Below are 23347 nucleotides of genomic sequence, written 5' to 3' on the forward strand. Positions count from 1 at the left end.
CTTTTTCTCTGGCACTACTGTTAGAATGCTGCATTGGTTTGGGCTGAAGGACCATAAAGCCCAGCCAGTCCCACAGGCAGGGACACCTTCCACTACACCAGGCTGCTCCAAGCCCTGACCAGCCTGGCCTCGGACACTTCCAGGAATGGGAAGGGTCGGGATGCTCCCTGCTCACGTGCAACTCCCACTGGAAATCTCACATTGAGATCATTTCACATTGGGTCATTTACTGAAAACTTTTTTATTGTAATCAAAAAGTGACATAACAGGGCTGTAATGTATTCTGCATTTTATCTGCTGGTATTTGGTAACTGGTACCAGCTGCTTCTGCCAGGCAATTAAAAAAAACCCGAATGTGAAAATCTTCACAGTACAGTAAACTCCACCCAAAATAATTAACGGTGGTTAAAAAGAAGATGCCCCAGCAAAACCTTTCATGTTACATGGTCACAACTCACAATTCTGTACAAAATGTTCACTTTTATAAAGCTCTGATGTAAAAATCAAATAATCAAGCAGCAATATTTTAAGTGCAGCACAGGGTCTTTCATGTCATTATTTACAACGCTTGAAGTCGTTTACATTTTAACAAAGATCATACAGATGACTTAGTAATTAAGTCATTTTTTCATTATCTGTCGGTTTATGTCGTGACAGATTTCACTTTTTGGTCGTCTTTCTCTTTATCTTTGCTCTTCTTCGATTTTTTCTTCTTGTGTTTGTGTTTTTGGCTCTTTTCCAATTCTGTTTCATTTCCCACATGTTTCTTATGCTTCTTATGTTTCTTGTGCTTCTTGTGCTTCTTCTTCTCTTTCTTCTTTTTCTTTTTCTTGCTGTCCTGACTCTCCCCTGAGCTGGCGCTGCTGCTGTGGCTCCGTGTCTGGCTCTCGGAGGGGCTGTGGCTGCGGCTGCGGCTGCGGCTGGGGCTGCTCTGGCTCTGGCTCCTGCCCACCTCGGGCTGCTCGGCGGGAGCCGGGGCCGCCGCCTCCTCTTTCACCTTATCCGCAGCCTTTTCCTTCGCCTCTTTGGGCGTTTTCCCTGCAGCCTCCTCGTCCTTCGCAGACACATTGCTCTCGCTGTCGCTCTCGTTGTAGTCTGGCACGAAGGCGGCCTCGTCGGTCTCGCGGCTGAGGTCGGATGAGAGGCGCGCGGCGCTGCTCGCCGGCGGCTTCGGCTTGGCCGCGCCTTTATCGCTCTGAGCCGCCACGTTCTCCTTCTCCACTTTAACTTCTGGCGAGTCCTGTTTCACCGGCGCTTTATTCCCACCTGCCTCTTTCTCCTTATTGCTCTTGACTTCCGGTACATGCTTCTCCTTTTCCTTCTCTTTCTCCTTCTCTTTGCCCGGGTTTTTATCCGGGGCTTTGTGCTCCTCAGCGGGGCGCTTGGGGTCGTGCACAGCTTTGTGCTCGGTGGGCTTGCGCTCCCGTGGGGGGCTGTAGCTGCTCCGCTTGGCCTCCGCAGGGCCCTTTTTGGGTGGCTCCACGCGCTCCTCTCTTGGCTTGCTCTTCTGCACCGCTGTGGAGTCTCTGACCCGGGACGGGGAGTCTTTCCTGCGTGCCGATTCGCTCTTCTCATCTCTGCGCTTGGAACTCGAATGCTCCCTGCCACCATCGTGGTCAGACTTCTTGTCTCGGTTGGGAGTGAAGTCCTTGGCAGCGGAGCCACGGCCACTGTCATGCTTCTCTGAAGATCTGCCATCTTTAGAAGACTGAGATACAGTTTTTCCATTTCCTTGTTCAGCTGCGCGTTCTGAGTGCTCTTTTTCTGGCTGAACACTACTCTTCCTCTTCTCAGAACTGTCCTTGTCTGACAAAGAATGATCTCGGTCTTTGGTTTTACCTTTTTCACTCGACACAGAACTTTTTGAACTCTTAGCATCATGTTGGGTGCTTTCATAACTTGCCTCTTTTGCAGCTTTCTGTATTTTCTCCAGAGGCTCTGTCTCCTTTTCGGTGTGTTTGAGGAGGTTTGGTGCCTTTGCACTCACAGGTTTGATAACACTGGTGGGTTTTCCTACAGTTGGGGGCACCGGGGTGGTGGATTTGACGTCTTCCTCTTCAGACTCAAAGTCATCTTTATCCCACTTGGACTGAGGGACCTGGATCATGATAATGACATCCTCAGCAGGGGCTGTAATGTCATTGTTATACTCCTCCAGGGTCTTAATGACAGTTCGTTTGGTGTCTGGCTTCTCCTCAGGCTTCCTGACAGGGCTTCCTCCAGTGGAACTCGTGCTGGGAGAAAAACACAGACATTAGTAATGGGATGCACACACAGCCATCTTTGGGAACATTTTATAAACTGGCTTGTGTTTCAATTCTAAATTTTCAGCATTTTCCTCAAAGATGTTCAATTAAGGGAACAGGCAAGAGAAAGGCTGAGTCCACTGGCTGAGATTATGACCAATCAATTACTTTAGTATCTTGCTACTATACATTTAATTAACAAAGACACAAGATTATCAGATTGAGGACTGTCTGATCTGGTAATTCCTTCATGTCCTATTTCCCCCAATGGCAGATAAATTAGATATCCATTCTTTCAACATGAAAGTGAGCAATTATGGAGAGGTACAGACAGGCAAAGTTTTATCCTTATGCCTCAGTTCTTCCTTAGAAAAGCTGACATTTTAAAAGCTTTTTAGATTACCAAGACACCATCTTAAGTCTTCAACAAATGTCTTAAATGTTTTGAGTTTGCATCACCAATGAATGAACCTACCAGTTTTCTGTGCAGTACAAACTGCTCGTTTTCCTTAACAACATCTGAGTTTGACCCAAGTATTGTTTCATAAGGAAGATAATGGATTATTCCCTTGTTTAGCACCAATTTAATTGTTCCTTTATTTAAGCACCATAAAGAATTGGAGTGGGGAGGAGCAAAGAAAGAAAAGGAAAAGAACTGCCTGAGGTACCTGGTGTAATCCACAAGAGTCGAGCTAGTGCCCTCAGCTGCTGTCACTTTCCTTCTGGCTTTTCCCTTTGTCTTTTCCGCTTTAACTTTGCTGCTGCTGGGCTCAGGTTTCTCCACAGCTTCTTTCCCAGGTGGCACATTTTCTCCGCTCACAATCTTTTTTCCAGTTTCTCGGTTAAGTTTAATTTTTTTGGACGGGTTGTTAAGAAAAGCAGCTTTATCCTTTTCCGGGGTCCGCTCTCCTTTCTCCCCCTCGGGCTCAGCCTTCCCCTTGGGTGATGTTTTCAATTCTGCAGTTTCGAGTTTATAAGCTTTTGCAGAAGCGGCCTCATGTTCTTTATCAGCCTTTTCCTCTGCTTTTCTTTTCCTTTTCTCAAGTTTGGCATCAGAAAGTTTACTTTTCTCAGCAGGTTTCTTTGACTTTTCCTCCTTGCTGGAGGGCTTCTCTGCCTTGGCTTCTTTAGGATGTTCTTTCTTTGCCTTCTCCTCCTTGGCTGGTCTGGTTTCTGGGTGATCCTTTGCCACTTTGGGATGAGCCTTCCGTGGTGTACCAAGAGCCTTCTCATCCTTCTGCGAGGAAGAGGTTTTAACACTGTCTGTCTTTGGCAGCTCTTCCTTGACTTTTTTTACAGGAGGTTCAGTTCGAGGAGATTTTTCACGATCAGGGTCCACCTTTTCCTGGGAAGCTTTAGCTGGTTTTGCTACGCTGTCTTTCTTTGGAGCAGCCGCCACTTCTACTTTCCGCTTTGTTTTCTCAACCTTTGCTTTTGGCTTATCCTTCTCTTTTTTCTCCTTCTCAGACACTGGCTTGAAAGCAATGGAATCTGCTTCCATGGGCTCATCCCTTACAGGGGTGGCATCATCCCTGCTTGGCAGCATGAATAGAGAGTCTGTTTTAGCATCTTCTGCTGGAACTGGCTCTCTAGGTTTTCTTGCCCCTTCTAACAGCTCAACGTTGGGAAATGCTTCATTCTCATCCCCTTTTCTTCTCTTCCGGTGTTTTTTATGTTTATTGCCTTTGCCATCTCCCAATGGATTTTCCACCTCCTTCTCTTTTGATTTTGTAGGATCTTTGATGCCATGGCTCTCTCTCCCAGGCTTTTCAGGGTAGTTTCCAGCTACATTACGATTCCTGTGGCTCTGCCCAGCAGGATACTCCTCCCTCCGTCCCCGAGCATACGGTGAATTCTCTCGTCTGGTCCCAGGTGGGCCAAACCGTTCTGGAGAGAAGTTCTCTCTGTTCACTGGAGGCCGTGGCTGAGCGCCCACGGCATAGCCCTTGTAAAACTTCTCGTACCACTCTCTGTAGTTCCTCTCCCACTCTCTGTATCTCTCTTTCTCAAAGGGATCTCTGAAGTCCACCGAGCGGCCATAGTAAGCCTTCATGTCGTACGGGGGCACCTCTCTGTAGCGGTTGAAGTACTCGCGCTCGGCCTCGCCCTGCGGCACCGTCCGTTTGGTGGGGGACTGGCCCCGGAACACCGGAGAGCGGGAGCGGGAGTGGTAGCGCCTGTACGGGGGCGAGCGGGAGCGGGAGCGGTGATAGCCGTGGGAGCGGGAGCGGGAGCGGTAGTTCCGACTCTTCCCTTTGCCTCGTCTCTGATAGGGCGGCGACCGCGAGTAGGAGCGGGAATGGGAGCGGCTGAAGGAGCGCGAGTAGGAGCGGGAGCGCGACGAGCCTGAGCGTGACTTGGAGTAGGTGTATGAGCTTCTAGAGTAAGATGAAGCACTATAGGGAGACTTGGACCTTAAAAAAACACAACACAAAAAAATAGATGAAGTTAATTCCAAACAGTCTTTCTCCTCAAATCTTTTCCTCCTACATTTATTTTTTCTTTCCTCTCCACATGCTTATGTCAAAGCGTCTTTCAGCTGCTGACATAAAGCTACTGCAAATTGAAGAACTTGATAACACATAAAAGTTTCTGCTCACAAGACAGAACAGCTGCTGCTTTGTTAGTGTCAGAACACACAGAAGGGTCAGTCTATGTCTACTCACTCTGTCACATGAGCTACCAGAGCTACGGACGGATTTCAGGTGGTTACACTGGCCTCTACTGGTACGGAAACACACACATTTGTCACTACTCAGCAACCACATGCAGTGCAAATCATTTTTGTTGCAGTAAGATGCAAAAAGAGAAAATCTGAGTGGCTACAGTGCAGACTCGCACTGAGAAAACACCAGGTAGCCTGAAGACAGCAAAGCCCAATGTCAAATCGCCAGCTAGGTCTAGTTAACTGCACATTTTTTGGGAATTCGGACAGGATGCACAACCCTAATACTGCAAAAGACCTATGGACAGGCCTGTGGAATCCACACTGCCAAGCAGGTGTCTCAAAAACGTCTTGCACGTCCCTCCAGCTCTAACCAAGGCAAGTGATGGCATTGCAAGAAAAATCCCATCTGAAAGCTTCTAACCTCATACTCTAGTCACATGCCCCAGTGCCATGACTCTGGGAAAGCTCCTGACAGCACTGCTAACAACGCTCCTGCCCAAGGGATTTTTGCAGACAGAAAACAGCAGCTACCCTACGGCTTTTCTTCTACTATTTTTTAATTGATCATTTCACATGATTCATATGTTCATTAGCATCACTCCTCCTCTCCAAGTCCCTCACCAATTTCAGATTTCCTTACAAATAAGTCCAAGCTTTTAATTCCCAAGAAAAATTTAACAATGTCACCCAACAAGTGAAAAATCCCAGTTTGCAGTCCAGGTTCAAACATCTCATGTATCCACATGAGACCGACAAAGGCAGAAAAGAGGACGATTTCTCTCACTTATTTCCTCCAAACTGCTTGGACTGCTCTGTTACAATCAGAATAGTGAGATGCTGAAAATCCTCCTGGCCTCCTCAGTGCTGTCAGGCAGAGGACACCACTGCAGAGACAACCTTAGCAAGACAGACCCTTAGTGCTCCTTAGTGCCTGCTGCCCAATGCTAATTCAGTCACCTGCAATCTCTGCCACACTGGAGCCAATAACTTGCATATGACACTCCTGTCACTGCTCATCCCTCAATCATCCAATCCATCTAACGACAGGGAGGTGGAGTGGAACTCCTCCCGATTCCTCTAGACAATCTGCTTCTCCATTACGGACATGTAAAGCAGTTACCTGGAAAACGAACGCCTACGCTCCTTTTGAATCTTTTTATATTCCATCAATTCCTTAGCAAAATCATTTGTAAACTCATCAAGTTTGGACTTTTTCTTTTCCCTGTTAAAATAAGTTTGACCTTTATTACAATTATAGTTTGACCTTTATTACAAAAGACATCAAGAAACAAAACATGGCCAATATGAGAAAATGTTTACTGCATGCAATGCAAAAGGTGAACATCCTATTTAAGCAAAAACAGTTCCTCCAAGTTTTAGGAAAAGTTCTAGAATTACATTTGTCTTGGTTTAGCTTTGCATAGTTACCATCTGCGATGAAAAAGTATATTGGAAGAAACACTATGTCACTTTTGCTAGGTCAGATGCACTTTAGAGTAACTGCAGTCCGATACGCTCCCCCGATACAGACACGAAAACAAGGCAACGTTAGTGAGCCAAATACTTACTCCTCTTTAAGCCTCCGTTGCTCTCTGTAAAACTCCTCCCTAGAGAGAGGAGGTGCTTGTGTCGTTGGGATGGTGTTTGAATGAGCCGCTGGCACTGCTGTTGGGACCCAAGCTGATGACATGTTTGCAGGAGCTGGGGGATATCCGGGAGGGGGGACAGTGTACCCAGCGGATGGAGGCTGCCCAGGTGGAAACTGAGGAGGAAACTGTGGTGGTGGTACCCCCGGAGGAAGAGGAAGAGCATGGGGTGGTGGAGGATACAAGGGAGGTGGAGGCACAGGCACAAAGACTGGTGCTGATGCTGGCAGTGATGGGGCCTGAGTCCTTTGAGCACGGTCACTGTGCGGGCGTCCTCGATTTGAACTTTAAAGAAACCCAAAAACACGTGTCACTGTTTGTCACAGCCTGCCCTGAGCGTACAGAGGAAAGCGAAGCAGCAGCACGGCGGCAGCACTCCTGGTTCTCACTGGTCTCCGGCTTTCTGTTCACTCGAGACTACGCTCAGTCCTGGAGCCTCGTACTTGCCTTGCACATCCTCGCCCCAGCTGCTCCCTGAGCCTTCTCTCCTTACACTCAGCTTTGGGGCTGCGGGTGAGGCTGCCACGAGCCCCCCATCTCCCATGAGCCAAGCACCCACTGCTCCTCTGCCCCTCCTGGACACACCTTGAGCTCCGTGCTCCTGAGCTTCCAAGCACTGCGCAGGAATTAACTCACCTCTCACAACTCTCCTAACCTCTCCCACACTTGTTTCCTGAGCTCCTGCCTCACGATGTATTTGGCCTGTTCTTGTCCCTGAACTGTTTTTTTGCTTGTTTCCTGGATTTGAGATTTTAGATAATCTGGGGGACAGATGCTGGATTTTGTTTTGATTTATCTTTCAGACTTTATAAAAAAACAATGACTCTTACAGCCTGGCTGTAACAAATCTCTAAGAAATGAAGGACTAATTTGACACTATGATAACAGATAAATAGGGTCCTCTCTAATGAGAAAAAGCAGCTTGACACTTTTAGATGACTAAACTGCAGAAATACAAAATGTTCATAAAAATAGCAGCCTCTCATTTTTCAATAATTTGCTCAATCAGTATCAACTAAGTTGTTAAAGAATGTTGGAGGGTGATTTCTACTGGGAAATAAATTTCTTCAGCCTTATTCAGTTAGCAATCAAAAGGGTGCTTTTCCATTTGATCTTTTAATTACATTTAATTTTTATATGTAATTTAGGCTTCCCAAAAAGTGTTAATTGTTCAGAATCTTCTTTTAAATTATGTCCCCTTTGTTAAAAGTTAATTTAAATGAAGCCACTTGAAAATTAATTACCACTTGAATTCTCCACAACTATTATTTCATTATAAATCAGCTGTTGTCTGAGTGACGTGTTACAGATTAATTTACAACCAGTTACAACTAATAATACATTAAATTTCTGTTGAATACTTACAGCTCCCAGCCTGGCCTGCGAAGTGCACCAGCTCTCATTGGATGACCTTTTGCAGCAGGAACAGGAAAAAAAATCCCAGTAAGTTTATCTGAAGACAACTTTTGGACAAAATTCTGAAGTTCTAGTTTCTTACCAGTTGTAGGTATCGATTGTCCTTGAGGGCCCAGAAGACTTGGTATCGCTGGTTGTCTCAGTACAGGAACCTGATAGCCCTTGGGAATAAATGCAAACAGTCACAAAAGAAGCTCTACTAGAACATAAGAAACATTGTATGTGTTGAAATAAAATTTACCTTCTCTTCCAACAAACTGCTGATTGACAAAGGGGAAGATTTGGAAAGCTCAGCAGCACTCATCAGAGCAGGAGGCAAAACAGCATCAGCATCACTACAAAAACAACATTTTTATTATTGAAACACTGCTTTGAAGTGAAATATAATACATATTTTTAAATATAAAGTCCAAAGTGAGAAAAGGCTAATTTCACTAAATGAAAAAAATATTTCATAATAGTCTTCACCAGATTTACACCTGTGAAGTTGGCAGACTCCAGAGGAAGCACTGCTGAGGAGTCTGGATGCTGGCATTTAGAGAGGAAGCTCTCTGGAAAAATATTTGAGTAAGCAGCACTTGAAAGGATGAGAATCGATATAACCCCTGCACTGAACCTCAGCTTTGGAAGATGCAAGAACTGAAATTCCATTAAAAAATGTTTCTGTGCTCCTCTGAATCGTGATCCTTGTACTGATGGCACAGCTGAGCCTGGCAGCCCTCTGGACACACTGGTTCTGTGAATCCAAGGCAGCAGGGTTAAAGGATGTAACCCTAAACACTAGTAAGAGATTTTTGCATGAAAATATTATTTCCTCAGTAATAAAGAGAAATGAATGAGATACTAAGGTCTGATGGAAATAAATGGCTATTCTAGGAATGGCTGCCCACTTCAAATCAAAAGCAGTCCCTCCTTCAGGGCAAACCTGGGGAACCAAACAGAAATACTGCCAAGAAAGTTCTTGCATGAGGTGCATGTTCTACTTACTGAAGTGCCCTCACTCCAGGTAAAAACAGAACCACAACTTCCACAATGACCTGCAGCTGTCACTGATGATACATAGGGTGCTAGCTGCGAAGCTCAAGAGAAGTCTAACCTAAGCATTTTGATTTGTTTTGCACTGCTGTTGATCTCCAGAGCTCCTTACCGAAAAGGTCCATCTGGCTTTTCCCCGCGGAGAGAGAGGGACACTGCTGGAGGGAGGTCAGAGACAACCACAGAAGACGGATTGACCGGCAGCCCAGCTGCCATGGACGGCCCGGGGCCCAAGGACGAGAGGGCGGAGCGGGAGGCCAGGGAGGCCAGCGGGATCATGAGCGGGTCCTGCTGCCGGGCCATGGCCGGCCGCATCAGCGGCTGCAGGGTGCGCGTTATCGTCTGCCGCATCAGGGGCGGCGGCGGCGGCGGGGGCGGCGGCGGCAGCTGCTGCTGCTGCTGCTGCTGCTGAATCTTCCGGAGCCTCTTTGTGTAACCGGTTTCGTTTTTGAAGTTGTTGACAGCCTAGAGCAAGGGAAACACGTTTGAAAAGGTGATAATAAACTTCAGTAGACATATGAACAAAAGCGTTTCTACAGGAAAATCACTGTGTGTTCCTGTAAATGCTATTAATCCTAAACCAACAAACACACAGCTATAAACACATCCCATGGAACTCTGGCATCAATGACTGGTATCTCAGAGTCTCTGGATTAAAAGTACTTTGCTGCTAACACCCAATTTGAAAGTAAGGACATCCCATTAAGCATAAGTCTGTCCTGAATTTGCCAGATTGTCTCTAATGAGCCATAGGCTTCTGTAAAAACAGATCATGTATTTGAAAAGTAAACTTAGCTTTGTTGAGTTCACCCTTGCTTAAGGAGATCTAAATTAATATTTTTCACCCCTTTCAGCTCTTTACAAATAGATTTTTCTAACAAAGAGTTCAGGCTGAAGTCACCACGTTACCTGGCGCAGAAACTTGTTGGCGATTAAAGCATCAGGAGAAACATCAGTCTGATGGCAGGTAGGGCATGTGTGCTCCTCAGACTCCAGCAGTGCTGTTCTAATACCTGGGAATAATTAGAATATTAAAATAGTTTGTAGCCAAACTAAGTAAACTTTTTTAGTTCTCATTAATTACAAAAAAAAGCATAGGATTAACAGGGAAATATGGTCTTGAATGGAAAGCATGAAGCTGTTAATGTTCTATAGTAGAAAAAACTGGCAGAGGAACAGGTTGTCTAGAGAAGCTGTGGCATCCCTGAAAGTGTTCAAGACCAGTCTGGATGGGGCTTGGAGCAACCTGGGATAGTGGAAGGCCAACATAAACCACTCAGAAATTCTACAATAATTTCTAACACACAGCAGAGAGTCAATATTTCACTGTGGTAATATGTAAAGATGCAGAGCAGACTGGCATGAGACAACTCAACTGGTCTTTTTTCCACTCTAGTACAGCGAAATCGTTCCATATTAATGAATAAACCACATTTCAAAAAACCATGAGGTTTGATTTCTGAAGCTTTTAATCAGCTCTAGGGAAGCACGTGGATGAATTGCTTCAGTATCAGTTCTTTGTAGTCTGCAGTAAGTGCCCGAAGTTGGACACTTAATTCTGTGTGAGAGAAAGGGCTGTGGACAAAATAAAAGCATTCTATATCTAATACTGTAACCATCTGCACTAATATGCATTCCCCTCATCCTCTTCCTTCTGCAGGTAAAGAGGATTTAACTAGAAACTTAAGGAGGGAAGAAAGCTTTCTGCCTTTTTTTCACCATCTACACAGGAAGAGTCTTTCCCTCTTCACAACATGCTCAAGTATTCAACAGAACTAACACAGCAATCTCCTTATCTCCTATTTCTGCTCTCAGAAGATCAAATTTGACGTCTGGAATTAACAAATTTGACAGTAACACTTACATTCATCACAGTAACTGTTTCCACAGCAGGGAATAACAACCGCATCCGTCATTATATCCTTACAAATGAGACACAACAGCTCATCTGGAATAGGATCATCTTCTTCTGAAGAGGAGGATGGCTCCTCAGGTAGGAAGGGAGGCTTCTCCTTCTTTCCGATAGCATAAGCTTCCCTGGAAGTAGAGTGGGGAAAGCAAAAGAAAGACGTTAAAGGGAAATCTCTTCCTAGCTTTGAATTTTATCAAAGAAAGATAATATGTGGAATTCTTCTCCCTCTCCACTGGTCTTCCTAAACACAGCTGTTTAGTTTGAACTGCTTTTCAATAGCCCTAAAAAAAGAAGAGGGAGGGAGGAATTCTCCTGCAAAACTATCCAGTTCATTGGATCAACTAAGAAATCAGTTCAGACTAGAAAAACGTTTGACAGCTCATATCAGGTGACATGAATCCCAGCTCTCTTTTGCCAGAGGCTAAGTGTAAACTGGAGGCTGAGGATAAAGCTGGTCTCCCAGTAATGACATTTTCCAACTGAAAGAAGTCTTTGTTACAGCTTCAAAAAAAGGACATCCAGTAGAAAAAATGAGAAGGGCTACCAAGAGCATTTTAGAACAGCCACTGTGCTCAGCACACACAAGTGTTTTCCTAGTTTATTACATTTTACATTAAACCTTTGAAAGACAAACTAGAAGCAAAAGGAGCTCCCACAGAGAACAATCCCAATTACAAATGCTGCTGAAACGTTCTGCAGAAATAGTCTCAGCACACCCCACATTTAATCAGCTCCCAGGGACGTGAGCAGCAGGACCCCCATTTAATGTTAGGCAGCAGCACGGATTTTACATTGAGATCCAGTGCCAGTGCTTCCTCCCCACAATTCCAGATGCTGGCCAGTGTGGCTGCACTGCCACTCGTGCATTTCCACCTGGTTTCTCCCGTTCCCTTTTGGGATCAGTCCAACCAATCCCATACTTACGCATCTATGGTTGGAATTGCATATTTCCCAGTGTTGGTCAGCATGGCACCCTTTGTGTTGGGGTCCTTCACCTCCATCATAAAACTTCTTGGAATTCCTGTGCTTTTTTTAATTCTGGGAACAGACTCGAAATTTTTGTCCTGTTAAGAAATTCAGACATATCTCAAGACCCACACTGAAAATGAGATTTTTGGTGGCTATTTTAAGCACAAAAATCCTTAACTCTCTCCTCTTATCTAGTGTAAGGGTTGTTGTACTAAAATACCCTTTTCCCTTAATGAATGCAGCCAGGGTATTCCTGAGGCTGGAGCAATGTTTTGAACTCACTGACATTCTCTGGCTTGACTACAGGTTCCTTAAGGGTGAAATCCCCCAAACCACCTCCTAGTCCAAAGGGCAATTTAGAGGGAGCTGGACTTGGGGCTTGGAGAAACTTATTTTAAGATATATCAAGCACAGGGGTCTACAGAGGAAGATCTATGGGAATATTTAGTGCCCCTGACCTAGCACAAAGAAAATTTTACAATTTCAGGTTTTTCTTGAATCCAAAGGGTTTTGCAACACTGCCGTGCAACCCCTGTATTTCACACCAAAAGACACAATTCTTACTGTGAGTATTCACATTTGTTATATAACTCTCCAGATAAGATTTAAAAACTGAGGCCCTCCCAAGTCCCCCAAGTCTTACCCCATTCGTTGGACAATTCTTTATGTAGTGCCCAGGTTTGCCACAGCGAAAACAGGTGTAGGAGGGTGGAGGTGGCCCCACGGGTTTCTTCATGTAACTACAAGTTTTTGGGGAGAAAAAGGAAAAGAAATTCATGTGTCTCTCTTGTTTAAAACGAACCATCTCTATAATTTTTACATCAACTTCAAAGAACAAGTTTCATGTTAGCAACACTTACTTGACTGGATCATATTCATGGCCAGACTGTGTCATCATAGCTTTTATTTTATCCTCCTCGGAAGCATTGGCTTCAGCCAGATTGGCAGTCTGTGCAACAGGTAATTATTTGACACACACATTAGAAACACATTTAAGCCCACGCAGCCCAAGACAACACCACTCATCCAATCCTGTAAAGAGCAGCACTACACTAGCTGAGCTTGCATGAGAGCAGCTGCTTATACCAAACAGATTTGTGCTGAAGATGGTCTGGGGAGTCCTTATGCCATGACATGATGTTTATGTGCCTGAGAACCTACTAGAAAAGAGCACTCTTGGGCACTCAAACCTTAGGCTCTGTTTGTACCTTACAGTAAGACTTGTGTAACCAATCCAATTTCCTTCAGAGGACTGAAGCTAGTGTAGATAAACAACAATATCCAGTATTTTTACGCTGATTTTTAAGCTCCAGACTATAGTAGGAGAAGCTCTCCATTGGACAAGGAATTAAGATGAATACAAGCAGCATTATTTACATTTTGCAGTATTAAAAGGACACAGAACTGCAGAGGTGGGACAGTTAGGTTTGTTTCTTGAAACTCAGCTTCTGACACACAAGTATTAAAAGGACCAAATGATTTTGCAATCCCTCAGAAAGGCAAAATTCTTTTCAGCAGAGATTTGCCCAGCAGGAGCTGCAGGCAGTGCAAACTGCATGTTCCCCCTCCTAACTTATTCCTGTGACGTGATTTAAGTACAAAGACTGTATCAGGTTTTTTTTCAGTTGACTATGTCCTTTTAACACACAAATTGTAATATAAACCTTCTGCACAACTAGACCTTCAAGTTACTGAAGTCAGCTGATTTTTAAGTCATATTTGTTCAAATGTTTTTATTACACACTAGTCCAGATACAAGCAGGGTCTAAGGGAGTGACTGTAAATGACTTGGGCCTTCAAACACCTATCACTCAGCTCAAGCACTCATGGTTTGGTTTTGTATGCATTCATTCACAAAAGCAACCAACTAGTTTCAACATTTTATTAAATGGTTGTTTCATATACACAGTTTCTCCACAGTAACAGAATCCGGATCGCCAACTATGAAATCATTTCCATTAACAGTTACAGAGAGCTTTACAGATAATACTTGACTAATTTGTTTGAACCCAAACGGTTTACAAAACACATCCAAAATCCACAAAACATTAGTAGGAATAGACCAAAATTCAAATATGGCATTTCATACATAGTAATAATCACCAGAGAACTGTTAACACATTGCCTCCGTGCTGAGCCGGGCTGCACTAGAGCCATTAGAGGGAGTAACAGTGCTGAGCCACTTGGTGTCATCTTCCTGCATTTTTCTGAACTACTAAAATATCCTCAAAAGCTTAAATGTGTACTCCCACCCCTCGGACAGCTTTGCACACTTTAGAGTAAAACTTCACATGAGGTTACAAACCCAAGGATACATTTAGGGACAGCACTAATGGGTACCAATTCTTTGGGTGGCTACCTTCCAAACTATAGATATTTCTAAATATATAATTTTTTTTTTTTTTTGGCCAAATGTATACAATTTAAGTTCTGTAGTGAAGAGGGGAAAAGTTACCAGTGGGAAGAGATTTCTTTTTATTAGAAATGAACTCCAGCCTTTATCTTGATGACAAAGAACTAGCTGCTCTGCCTCAGGCCCTGCCTACTCTACTGCCTGTAGCTTTAGGGACTGGTGGTTGAGCACTTGGCTGTCCACACAGTGCAGTCACTAGTGCTTTCCCAGACAAATTACACATTGGTGAGCAAAAATGCAAGCAGTTCCCGAGCAAAACATGGCATTACAACAGTTTCAAAAGGTCACAGCTGCTCAGATGCCACACATACACATTGGTATATTCCTATAAACAATGAGGTACATTTACACAACTTACACAGTCTGTGTTCAAACAAATTAGATCGGGTTGTCCACTGTATAGATCCCACAATTTATGGAATTGTGCAGCATTCAGAGAATGGGTCTGTAACTATGACTAGGGATTCAAAAAGAGCCATGCAATTGTCCATGGTACAGAACCGCTTCTCTTGTGGCTGGTCACACCCCCCTGGAATGTCCATAACTTACAGCCAATTAAATTCTTCTGTACAAACTGGGTTAGTTTCCAACGCAAAATTAATGAAACGTATGAAAAACGGTAAAACAGCTTCTGAAGAGCTTCTTCTTTGTGTCTTGAGGATGAGTAATACTGCAACATTATGCTGAGGCTGATAAGGTACTCCCCTTCTATCTTCCCAAACTGGGAACTACTCTTTACAGGATAGTATCAAAATATACACACAGTTTAAAGTTAAAATAAATACTTTAAGTTAATAAAAATTAAAGGGGGCTTTCCAATTACAACAGTTATTCACTTATGGATCACAGTATCAATTTAGAAATAGGAAGCAAACACTTTTTAAAGTATTTGACAAGAATATATATATATACCTTAGTAAGCTGGGCCAGAGAAATAGATGCAGAAGAGTCATCAATCTGTTCACAAAAAATTAAACACATATTCAAGTTCTACAGTCAAAACACAACAATAGTTAACCTCTACTATAGTCTGAATGCCTGCACTGCATCCCCCTGAGTGTCACCCAAAGGAAATCCCAACCCAGTGTAATTTGTATTTATTCAAAACAAAGTCCAAACCTATGATGGCTTAAGAGTATGTACATGCTTACTAGAAGAAATTAAAATAACCAACCCCACTGGAGAGCTACTTATTGCTCAGAATATCTCAGAGAGGGACCTCTTTCAAAAGGGTAATGGGAAGCTGTCAATTTTCAGCTAAAAAGGATTAAAAATATATTTAAGTTTAATTGAGGAAGAAGTATCACTCCAGGTAACAGTATTAGTGTAGTTTGCAAATGAATCAGAGAATGTCTCACCATTTCTATATGCACACAGTGATGATTTTGTGAACCCACATCTGCCTGCCAGAATGAAGGCCATCCCCAGCAGCCCCAAAACACACATCTGCCCCTCCTGTCAGTACCCAACTAAACCCAAATAAACGCCAATCTAGAACAGCAGCCACAACCTGCCACTTGGTCTGGAGAAAAATCATCTGCTTAAATCATTTATATAAACGTGTTTGTAATGACAGAGTAGATGATCAAAATTGAAAAACTGATTTTTGTACTTCACTAGACCACAGGCCCTATCACCCAAAGCAGTGAGAATTTAGATGATTCCTTGCAATCAGACCAAACCTGATCTCTAATAGCAGCCCAGTGCTAAATGAACAAAGGAAAGTGCAAAGCATACTCTTGATGATAAAAACATGGATTCAGAGCACAAGCCTGGAATTTTTGTCTCCATTTTTCTCCTCCCAGCTGTCTATGGAACAGCTTTCAGGAATGACATCCTCAGGCTAGAAGCCAGAGAACTAGTGCTGAAGAGCATTTTGCCACAAGTATAAAGGTTAACTCAATCTAGTTCCTTCTGCAGTATACTGAATTTTATCATGCCATGAGCAGCACTTGAGCTAGTACAACAGTACCAGGAAGATACTTGAATCACTGCTTATTACATCGAACTTCCTCAAAAATGTAGAATAAAATTTCACAATGTGAACTGAACCGATCTCCAAGAAGTTAATAAACAGGTCAGCAAAGAGATTAAAACCTTTCCTTAAAAAAGGTCTGGTCCTTTACTCCCTATTGTAGTGGAGAATTCAAGGGAACAGTTTTAGCAGACTGGGAAAATGCATTTCCATGCACAAGATGATTCCTCACACCCCTAAGTTGTTCCTCTTCTGTGTTTTCAGGAAAGTACACACAGCATTCCTGCATTACTGACTAAAGAGCTCTTGAGGCTTTGAGACTCAAGTGTCTTTGAAGAGGAACACAGAGATCTAGACAAAAAGACCTTCATTCCACTGCAAGTCATACCATGAGATCCACCTCTCCTTCCTTCCAGAATGCTCTGTTCAAAAGGAGGTCTGCACAAGCATTTTGAAGCTTCATGCTCCATATGCACTCTTTTACACATGAAAAGCAAACCAGTGTTCTCTCAGGGCAAGCACAGTTAAAATTCTGTGTTTTTTTCAGAAACAAATAAGAAATTAGGAAAGCCATAGTGTTAAATGGTCTAGCAGTGACCAGGAACCAAAACGCAAACAGTTAATAAACTATTAATTCTTCCCTCTATTTTTTCAGGAAGCTGCTATTATACAGCCTGCAGGCAACAGTAATTTCTTATAGGAGGTGATACTCAACAGTTACCAAAAGCAGCAAACATAATTAATGCACTCTTCAGTGCATTTACCTATGCCATCCTTCAACCATCCTACATTTTTGCCCATTTTTTTCCTTTCAGATTTCTACTGAAATATTTCCTCACAGTCCCTCAAAATGGTCAAGTAGAAACAAGATCTCCATGAATTTGCAGGCAACCTTAAGATAACACTGCAGAAGTACTGTAAAAAAAATCTAAAACACAACCCAGAAAAAGTAACCCCAAACCCTACGCTCAACAGCCAACGTTTTAACTCCCATGGCATGCAGCAGATTGGACAGAAACTAACAGGAAGCCAAGTGGGAAAGAGGACAGAAAAGCAGAGGAAAAGGCTGATCTCACTGCTGGAGTGCTACACTGAAATGACAGGGCTTTGCCCAAACCTGGAGCTTGGCTACACCAAGGGTCAGCCAGGGAGGCTCCAGCTCAGCCCTTGCGCAGCCTCCAAGGAGCCCCAGGGCACCGACACCGACCCTAGAGCAGAAAGGCCCCACGCCCCAGCTTTGGCTGGGCAAGGCTGGCATGGCAGCTGGCACAACAGTATGACAATGAAAAAAACACTAAAAAGAATAAGCTTTTGTGCAACCTCTAAAAAAAGAAAACTGATTTTAATTTTGCAGCTTTACTCTCCATCAATAGCTGACAAGATTCCTAGTGATTTATTCCAACCTCACAAGACCCAGCTTCTGCTCTGAAATACCTATAGAAATATTTGTGTTTAAAAAAAAAAAAAAAAAAGGGCAAACAATCCCCCCACACCAAGACCTGAGTTAGCTTTAAGAATAAATTATTTGTGTCTCTAGCCCCAGAAGCTGCTGAGGCTGCAGGGCTTTCCAGTGAGAGAGGGTCTGTACAGAGGGATGCAAGGCTTCCACCCTCCCAGACCAGGGACAGCCAGAACATATACCAGGGCATGGCTTTGCTTTTCCTCTCCTGCTGTTAGCTCTCACTCACACTGTTTTCCCTCCCACTCTGGGATTTTTCCTTTTTTCTTTTTGACACATCTATGTTAGCTTATGGTAAGATGCTACTGAGCAATGTAATACAGACATGCCAGGGAACACACGAGGCTAAAAGAATGTTAACTTTATTTATGAACATGTGGTTTGTGTTTATACACATGCTAGTAAACAAAAAGAAAAAGAACTGTTTTCAAGAAATAAAAACCCTTCTGAATTAGATCAAATGCTATAAACGTGGTTTACATAAATGCATTACATTAACTGCTAGGGTCACTGGGCCAGTGCAACTAACTCCAACTCGCAATGAGAGGCATTCATCTCCAAAAGGAATTGCAATCAATCAGCAACAGAATTATGGATGTTACATTTAGTGGTTTTAGACCTACACACAGTAAGTTTGCAATTTGAAGTTGATTGTTTCCATGGGAACCAGAGGCTGTATTCTTCCCAGAACACAGCCCCAGAGTTCAGGGATTTCTAGATTAAATTGTCCTAATAGCTGATCAAGTGACCAGAACCAATGATCCAGGGTTAGTGTAATGCCTTACACCAGTCTAGTGAAGGAGAAGCAGTTATACTTAAAATAAAGATAAAAAATAAACCCCACCAAATAGTACTTTGATACTCTAAGGACTATTGGAAAAGCACAGTTGCATACAGTACTGACCCAAGTGGCACACCAAGATCTAGCCCATCACCAGGCACAGGTTTCCGTGTGGAATTGTATGTTAGCAGCAGTACAAGTGTTTGCAAACCTGAAAGAAAATGCTGCCCCTTTTCCAAATGTGAATTCCAAGTGGCGGTATACTAAAGAAAGGCTTAACCTTTGGGATTAAAGCAGCAGCCAACCCCGGAGTCACCCAGACCCAAAAATGTGCTGCAGGCAGAAGTTAAGAAAAGTGACTGGGATTTCACTCCCAAATGTCCCAGGCTCTAACCTGGTGCCAAAATTTGTGTTACATATTGTCATTTGCAGACAAACTGTTGAACTAAACTGCTTTACCAGATAAAGGGGAGAGATCAAATGCAGAACTTTAGAATACCACTCTGTGTAGCAGCGATACTGAAATTCATGTCAGGCTATTAAAAAACATTTCTCAGGGGGGCCCAAACAATATCACTTCAATTACACAGTTTCAGGAACAAATACCCAAATATTTAAGGACACAAGAAGGAATCATTTAGCTGCACAGAACTGTCCTGAAAACACCTGGGATATGCTGGGTTTGGTCTTTGTTTAAACCCCCAAGTCAAAAGTAAGGAACAGCAGCAAGTTTCACAATAATGATTTCTCAGTGGTTTTTGATAACATTTTCAAAAACCATTAGGCAAAAAAAAGGTATTTAAAAACAAAAGCTAAGTGATACAATGTGAAAATGGCAAAAAATACACTCCAAACAGTTTTTATTGCAAGAAACAAAAAGCACACAACAACCTATACAAACATACATATCACTAGCTATAGACAGACAGATGTAGAACATGGCACCATGTTCAGTGTGCAAACCTCGAGCCTACAGGATCTGGAAACGATCGTACATTAGCTGTACAACACAGAGTCATACAGGAGAGATTCTGGCATATTCAATATGAAATACAATGCATTACTAGGCACAAATAGCAATATTCACATTAGAATTCTGCAAATGATGGCATTACCCAGTTTTTACTATGCTGAATCAAATACAATGTATTTACAACATACACTAGGGTTTTACTGGAAAATATATGAAATTAACGTTTGGCAAATTAATAAAAGGCTGCATTGTTTAGAACTAAGTGCAGTGTGTAGGAAAAAAAAGTGTGAGATTGTGTTTTTACATACTGCTTTTGATGTTCCACTCACTGGCTCACTTCGACTTCTAGAAGAAGAAATAAAGGTGATCAGAAATTAAAACAAATCACTTGTACCCAACACAAAGATTCCAGAACCTGAACATCACATAATGCTCCAATACTCTACTGAATGTAGACATTTATTTGTAATATAAACTGTTCTCTCTTGGTACATTCGGTGCAAATAAAAAACTCCCCAAAATCACATTTCTACATTGTCACAAATTACTCAAGACTTACAGATCTAGAACACAACAGTGCAAGAGGAAGTCATGAGACATTTTATCTCCGCTCTCTAAGTATCAAATCCATGAAGTCTGTACTAGAGCTCTGTGTTCTCAAATAACCAATCACCAAAGCATGGGGCAGCTTTGGCCAACATGTACATCCCTGGTATGGCACACAGGTAACCAGGCACAGGGCTTCAGTTTCTGTGAAAGAACAGTGATAAACTACAAGCTCAAGTTTGCTCAAGTGAAAAACACAGTCACGTACAAAGGGGCAACAAAACCGTGTCAGCAGCACTGAACAGTGTTTCTTTGTGGAAGCCCAAGCACTGTGTTCAGAGATCTACTGTATTTAGCCATCAAAGTGCCAAAATATTAAACATGTTACATATGCTATATTGACTAAAAGTAGTAGTAGAAATGTCACCTGAAAGTAGTTTCTAGGATTTTGTGCGATTTAGGAGTCCTGTGACAAAAAAAAAGGTCTTAATTGCCAGAATTTGCTATAAGATAATCTTGAATACGTTACAATATTTTAGGAAATATGTATTACATTTGAAAACTTGCTGAGATTCCACATACTTGGTCTGGACCTGCATGCTCCTCACCATGAACCACACATGCAGCCACTGAGAGAGCTAACAAACAATCCAGGCATCATCCAGAGAGTCCCATGAGCAGAAGCAATGCATAGGCTGCTAGGGAATTTGCATGCCAATGGAGAGGCTCAGCTTCCTGCCACTGCTAAACACCCCCAGGCTCCCAATTATACCTCCTGAAGATGAGGAAGTACTTGGAAATACTTTGGATTACCACACAAAAGTTGCTTCAGCCATTTACTGCAAGGTGAGTAATGCCTTTCTGAAGGCCTCTCACCACTCCAGCCGACATTCCCCCTCCCCAAACATTAACCACCCTACCAGTGGTTTCTGCAGTGTTTCCAGCTGGGGAACAGAAGGCTGATCTGCCTGGTTAATTTTCAACTCTACCACAGCAGTGCTGTTCTTTCCTGATCCCCCCACATCAGTAGTGACAGACTCTTTGATGCCAGCTTTGATCCTCTGGAGGGCTTTACAGCACCAGGCGAGGTGCACTGGCAGGACAGCACATTTACTCAGCTGAAATGAGCCCCAGAGCAAGGCTGTGCTTACAGGCACAAAGCTGTGGGTGCAGAATCCCGAGGGAGAGCTGGGAAGCACTGCACCAACTCCTGCTGTAACATGCCCCAAGGTTACATGCAGAGCCACATCCATTCGGGTTTTTTTTTGCTTGCAAAAGCTTCATGGGTACCAGGATGTTGCTGTATTGTTTGTTCAAGACACGCTGTAACTCCTCAGGGTACTTTACTGAGAACCAACATCAGAAAGACATGGCAAAACCACAAGCTAATAATATCTCCTGCTGGTGGTGAAGAGGCATGGCTTTAAGGAGGTTGAAAAACATGCCCATTCCAACAGAGTTGATGTAGCTATTATAGATCTGGACTGTATGAAAACATCAATGCAGCCATAATCCTGTAGTCAGGACTGCATTTGAGTATCTGTGATTTTAATCAATACTGAGGACAGAGAATCTGGTGTAAACCTTAGAAATACAGAATTAAAACATGGAGCACAGATCTCAGCTTGGGTACAGACAGGTTCAGAAAGGTAACCAGTACATTTGGTAACATGCTAAATTGCTTCTGAGATTTGAGTTTGGACAGGATTAACTGTTTGTTCATGGTACTTGCACAAATCAGTACCCTTCAGGGTATGGGATTTTTTCTCTTGCCTCAAACAGATACTGTGTGTTTAGGAAACGCACAGGAATCACTTAGGAATGAAACTCCTTGTTTGCATTGCTCACCAGCCGGCAACCCTTGGTCTTTCCTCTACGACTACTACACGTGAGGCAGAAGAATACCTGTCATATCCTGCCCTACCTCCCCCAAATGCAGGTGACAGTCCAACACCCAGAATCAAACTCTTCTAAGACGTGAACAATGCTAAGTTCACACTACAATGCGTACCTGTCTTCGTTAAAAAGGCACACATATTGTAAGGAATCTCCCCATGTAGAGGAAACAGGAATCTCAGAAAATTTGAATCTCAGAAAAATCAACTCCAAACCAAACTCAATAGAATCATCTTGAAAGTTACCACTGTTGGTATCTGAACACTAAAATCCAAGTCTCCTCTGGGACAGACCCACTGAAATCTACCCCATGACAACAAACACCAGCAGCAGTTTTAACAAGCAAGTTACAACCTGAGTACCTCTGCAAGTGCTGTCAGTACCAAGGTGGGCACACTGACCCCTCCCAAAAGGACAATGCTTGCAGTACTTACATAACGTATGTTTTGCTGGTCGCTTTAACTCCTCCAATGGGGATTCTCCTCACAATCACCGATGAGTTCTTGGGAATCAGAGCACTATCATCAGTGTATTCTGGAAACAACATCAATACAGAAAAAAACATTAGTCAATTGTAAGAATGTATTAAATATGTAATTACAGAGCACTTTTGAGAATCCCTTTACAGATCTAAAAGCAAAAATCTGTACATAAATCAAGCTTTCATCCTCTCAATACACCAGCAGCATCCGTCAAGGAATCTTCAAGTTTGATCATCAAGCACAAGCAGCAAAATAATTTTCAGTTTTTAAAGTTAGTTTGGATGCCAGGAGCAAAATGGTTTCGAATTACACTAAAGCAGGGTCTGATAACGCAAGAGGTTTTTCCCTGATCTGTTTTAAGCTTGTTTTGCTTCTGTCTGGCTATGAAACCAAGAGATCTCTGGAGAAAACCAAACCAAAGCCAAGCCTCACCTGCATACAATAGATTCTGAAGTCTGTGACTGCTTGTCCTGAAGAAACCAGGCACCAGCTAAAGCAGGGAAACTCTGCAGCAGTACTTTCAGCATGTTAAGCACACCTGGCTCCCCTCTGCTGCCCTGCTCAGGCCTGGCAGAATAGCAGAGCCACCAGCTCTGTGCTTGGAGTTGCACCATCCTCAAGCAGGCTGGGCAGCTGCTCAGGGCCTGACAGAGAACTGCAACTGAAACCGACAGCACCGCAGTTCGGAGCACAGAAACCTGGGCGCTTCTGAGCCTGCTTTCACAAGTAAAACAGAACTCAAACTAAGGGGGTACCACCCCCCTTCAGCTCACCATCCAGTCTGAATTAATCAAAGAGACACAAGTTCTTTCACTCAGTTTCTGTAGAGAGGAGACTCAAACGAAATCACCTCTGAAGGCAGCCTTGAAAAGCCTTTGGAAAACAGCTTGTGCCTGGAGCCATCCCTGCTCTGCCTTGGCCTGTACTGTG

At 43.2% G+C, this 23347-nt stretch overlaps 1 protein-coding gene across 6 annotated transcripts in view; it reads right to left on the reverse strand.

Moving 5' to 3' along the window:
• Positions 1-222: 222 nt before the first annotated feature.
• The window catches only part of RBBP6 (RB binding protein 6, ubiquitin ligase), a 28043-nt gene continuing 4918 nt past the window's right edge, over positions 223-23347 (reverse strand). Inside the window, exons 2-18 of one of the 6 annotated variants that reach the window (XM_085591974.1) lie at positions 22370-22469; positions 20467-20505; positions 19802-19838; positions 15218-15262; positions 12753-12841; positions 12536-12632; positions 11848-11987; positions 10876-11048; positions 9921-10024; positions 9124-9476; positions 8218-8311; positions 8059-8137; positions 7926-7971; positions 6483-6845; positions 6035-6136; positions 2915-4660; positions 223-2234 (exon numbers count right to left, since the gene is read on the reverse strand). In XM_085591974.1, the coding sequence (XP_085448100.1) occupies positions 644-2234; positions 2915-4660; positions 6035-6136; positions 6483-6845; positions 7926-7971; positions 8059-8137; positions 8218-8311; positions 9124-9476; positions 9921-10024; positions 10876-11048; positions 11848-11987; positions 12536-12632; positions 12753-12841; positions 15218-15262; positions 19802-19838; positions 20467-20505; positions 22370-22469 (5198 nt within the window). In that variant the 3' untranslated portion in view covers positions 223-643. Of the gene's footprint in view, positions 2235-2914; positions 4661-6034; positions 6137-6482; positions 6846-7925; positions 7972-8058; positions 8138-8217; positions 8312-9123; positions 9477-9920; positions 10025-10875; positions 11049-11847; positions 11988-12535; positions 12633-12752; positions 12842-15217; positions 15263-19801; positions 19839-20466; positions 20506-22369; positions 22470-23347 lie in introns of those variants that run through there. The other 5 variants (XM_085591976.1, XM_085591975.1, XM_085591979.1 and 2 more) reach the window with 5 other exon arrangements.

This window comes from Lonchura striata, chromosome 14, assembly GCF_050655825.1.
Source record: "Lonchura striata isolate lonStrDom1 chromosome 14, ASM5065582v1, whole genome shotgun sequence".
Classification (NCBI taxonomy): domain Eukaryota; kingdom Metazoa; phylum Chordata; class Aves; order Passeriformes; family Estrildidae; genus Lonchura; species Lonchura striata.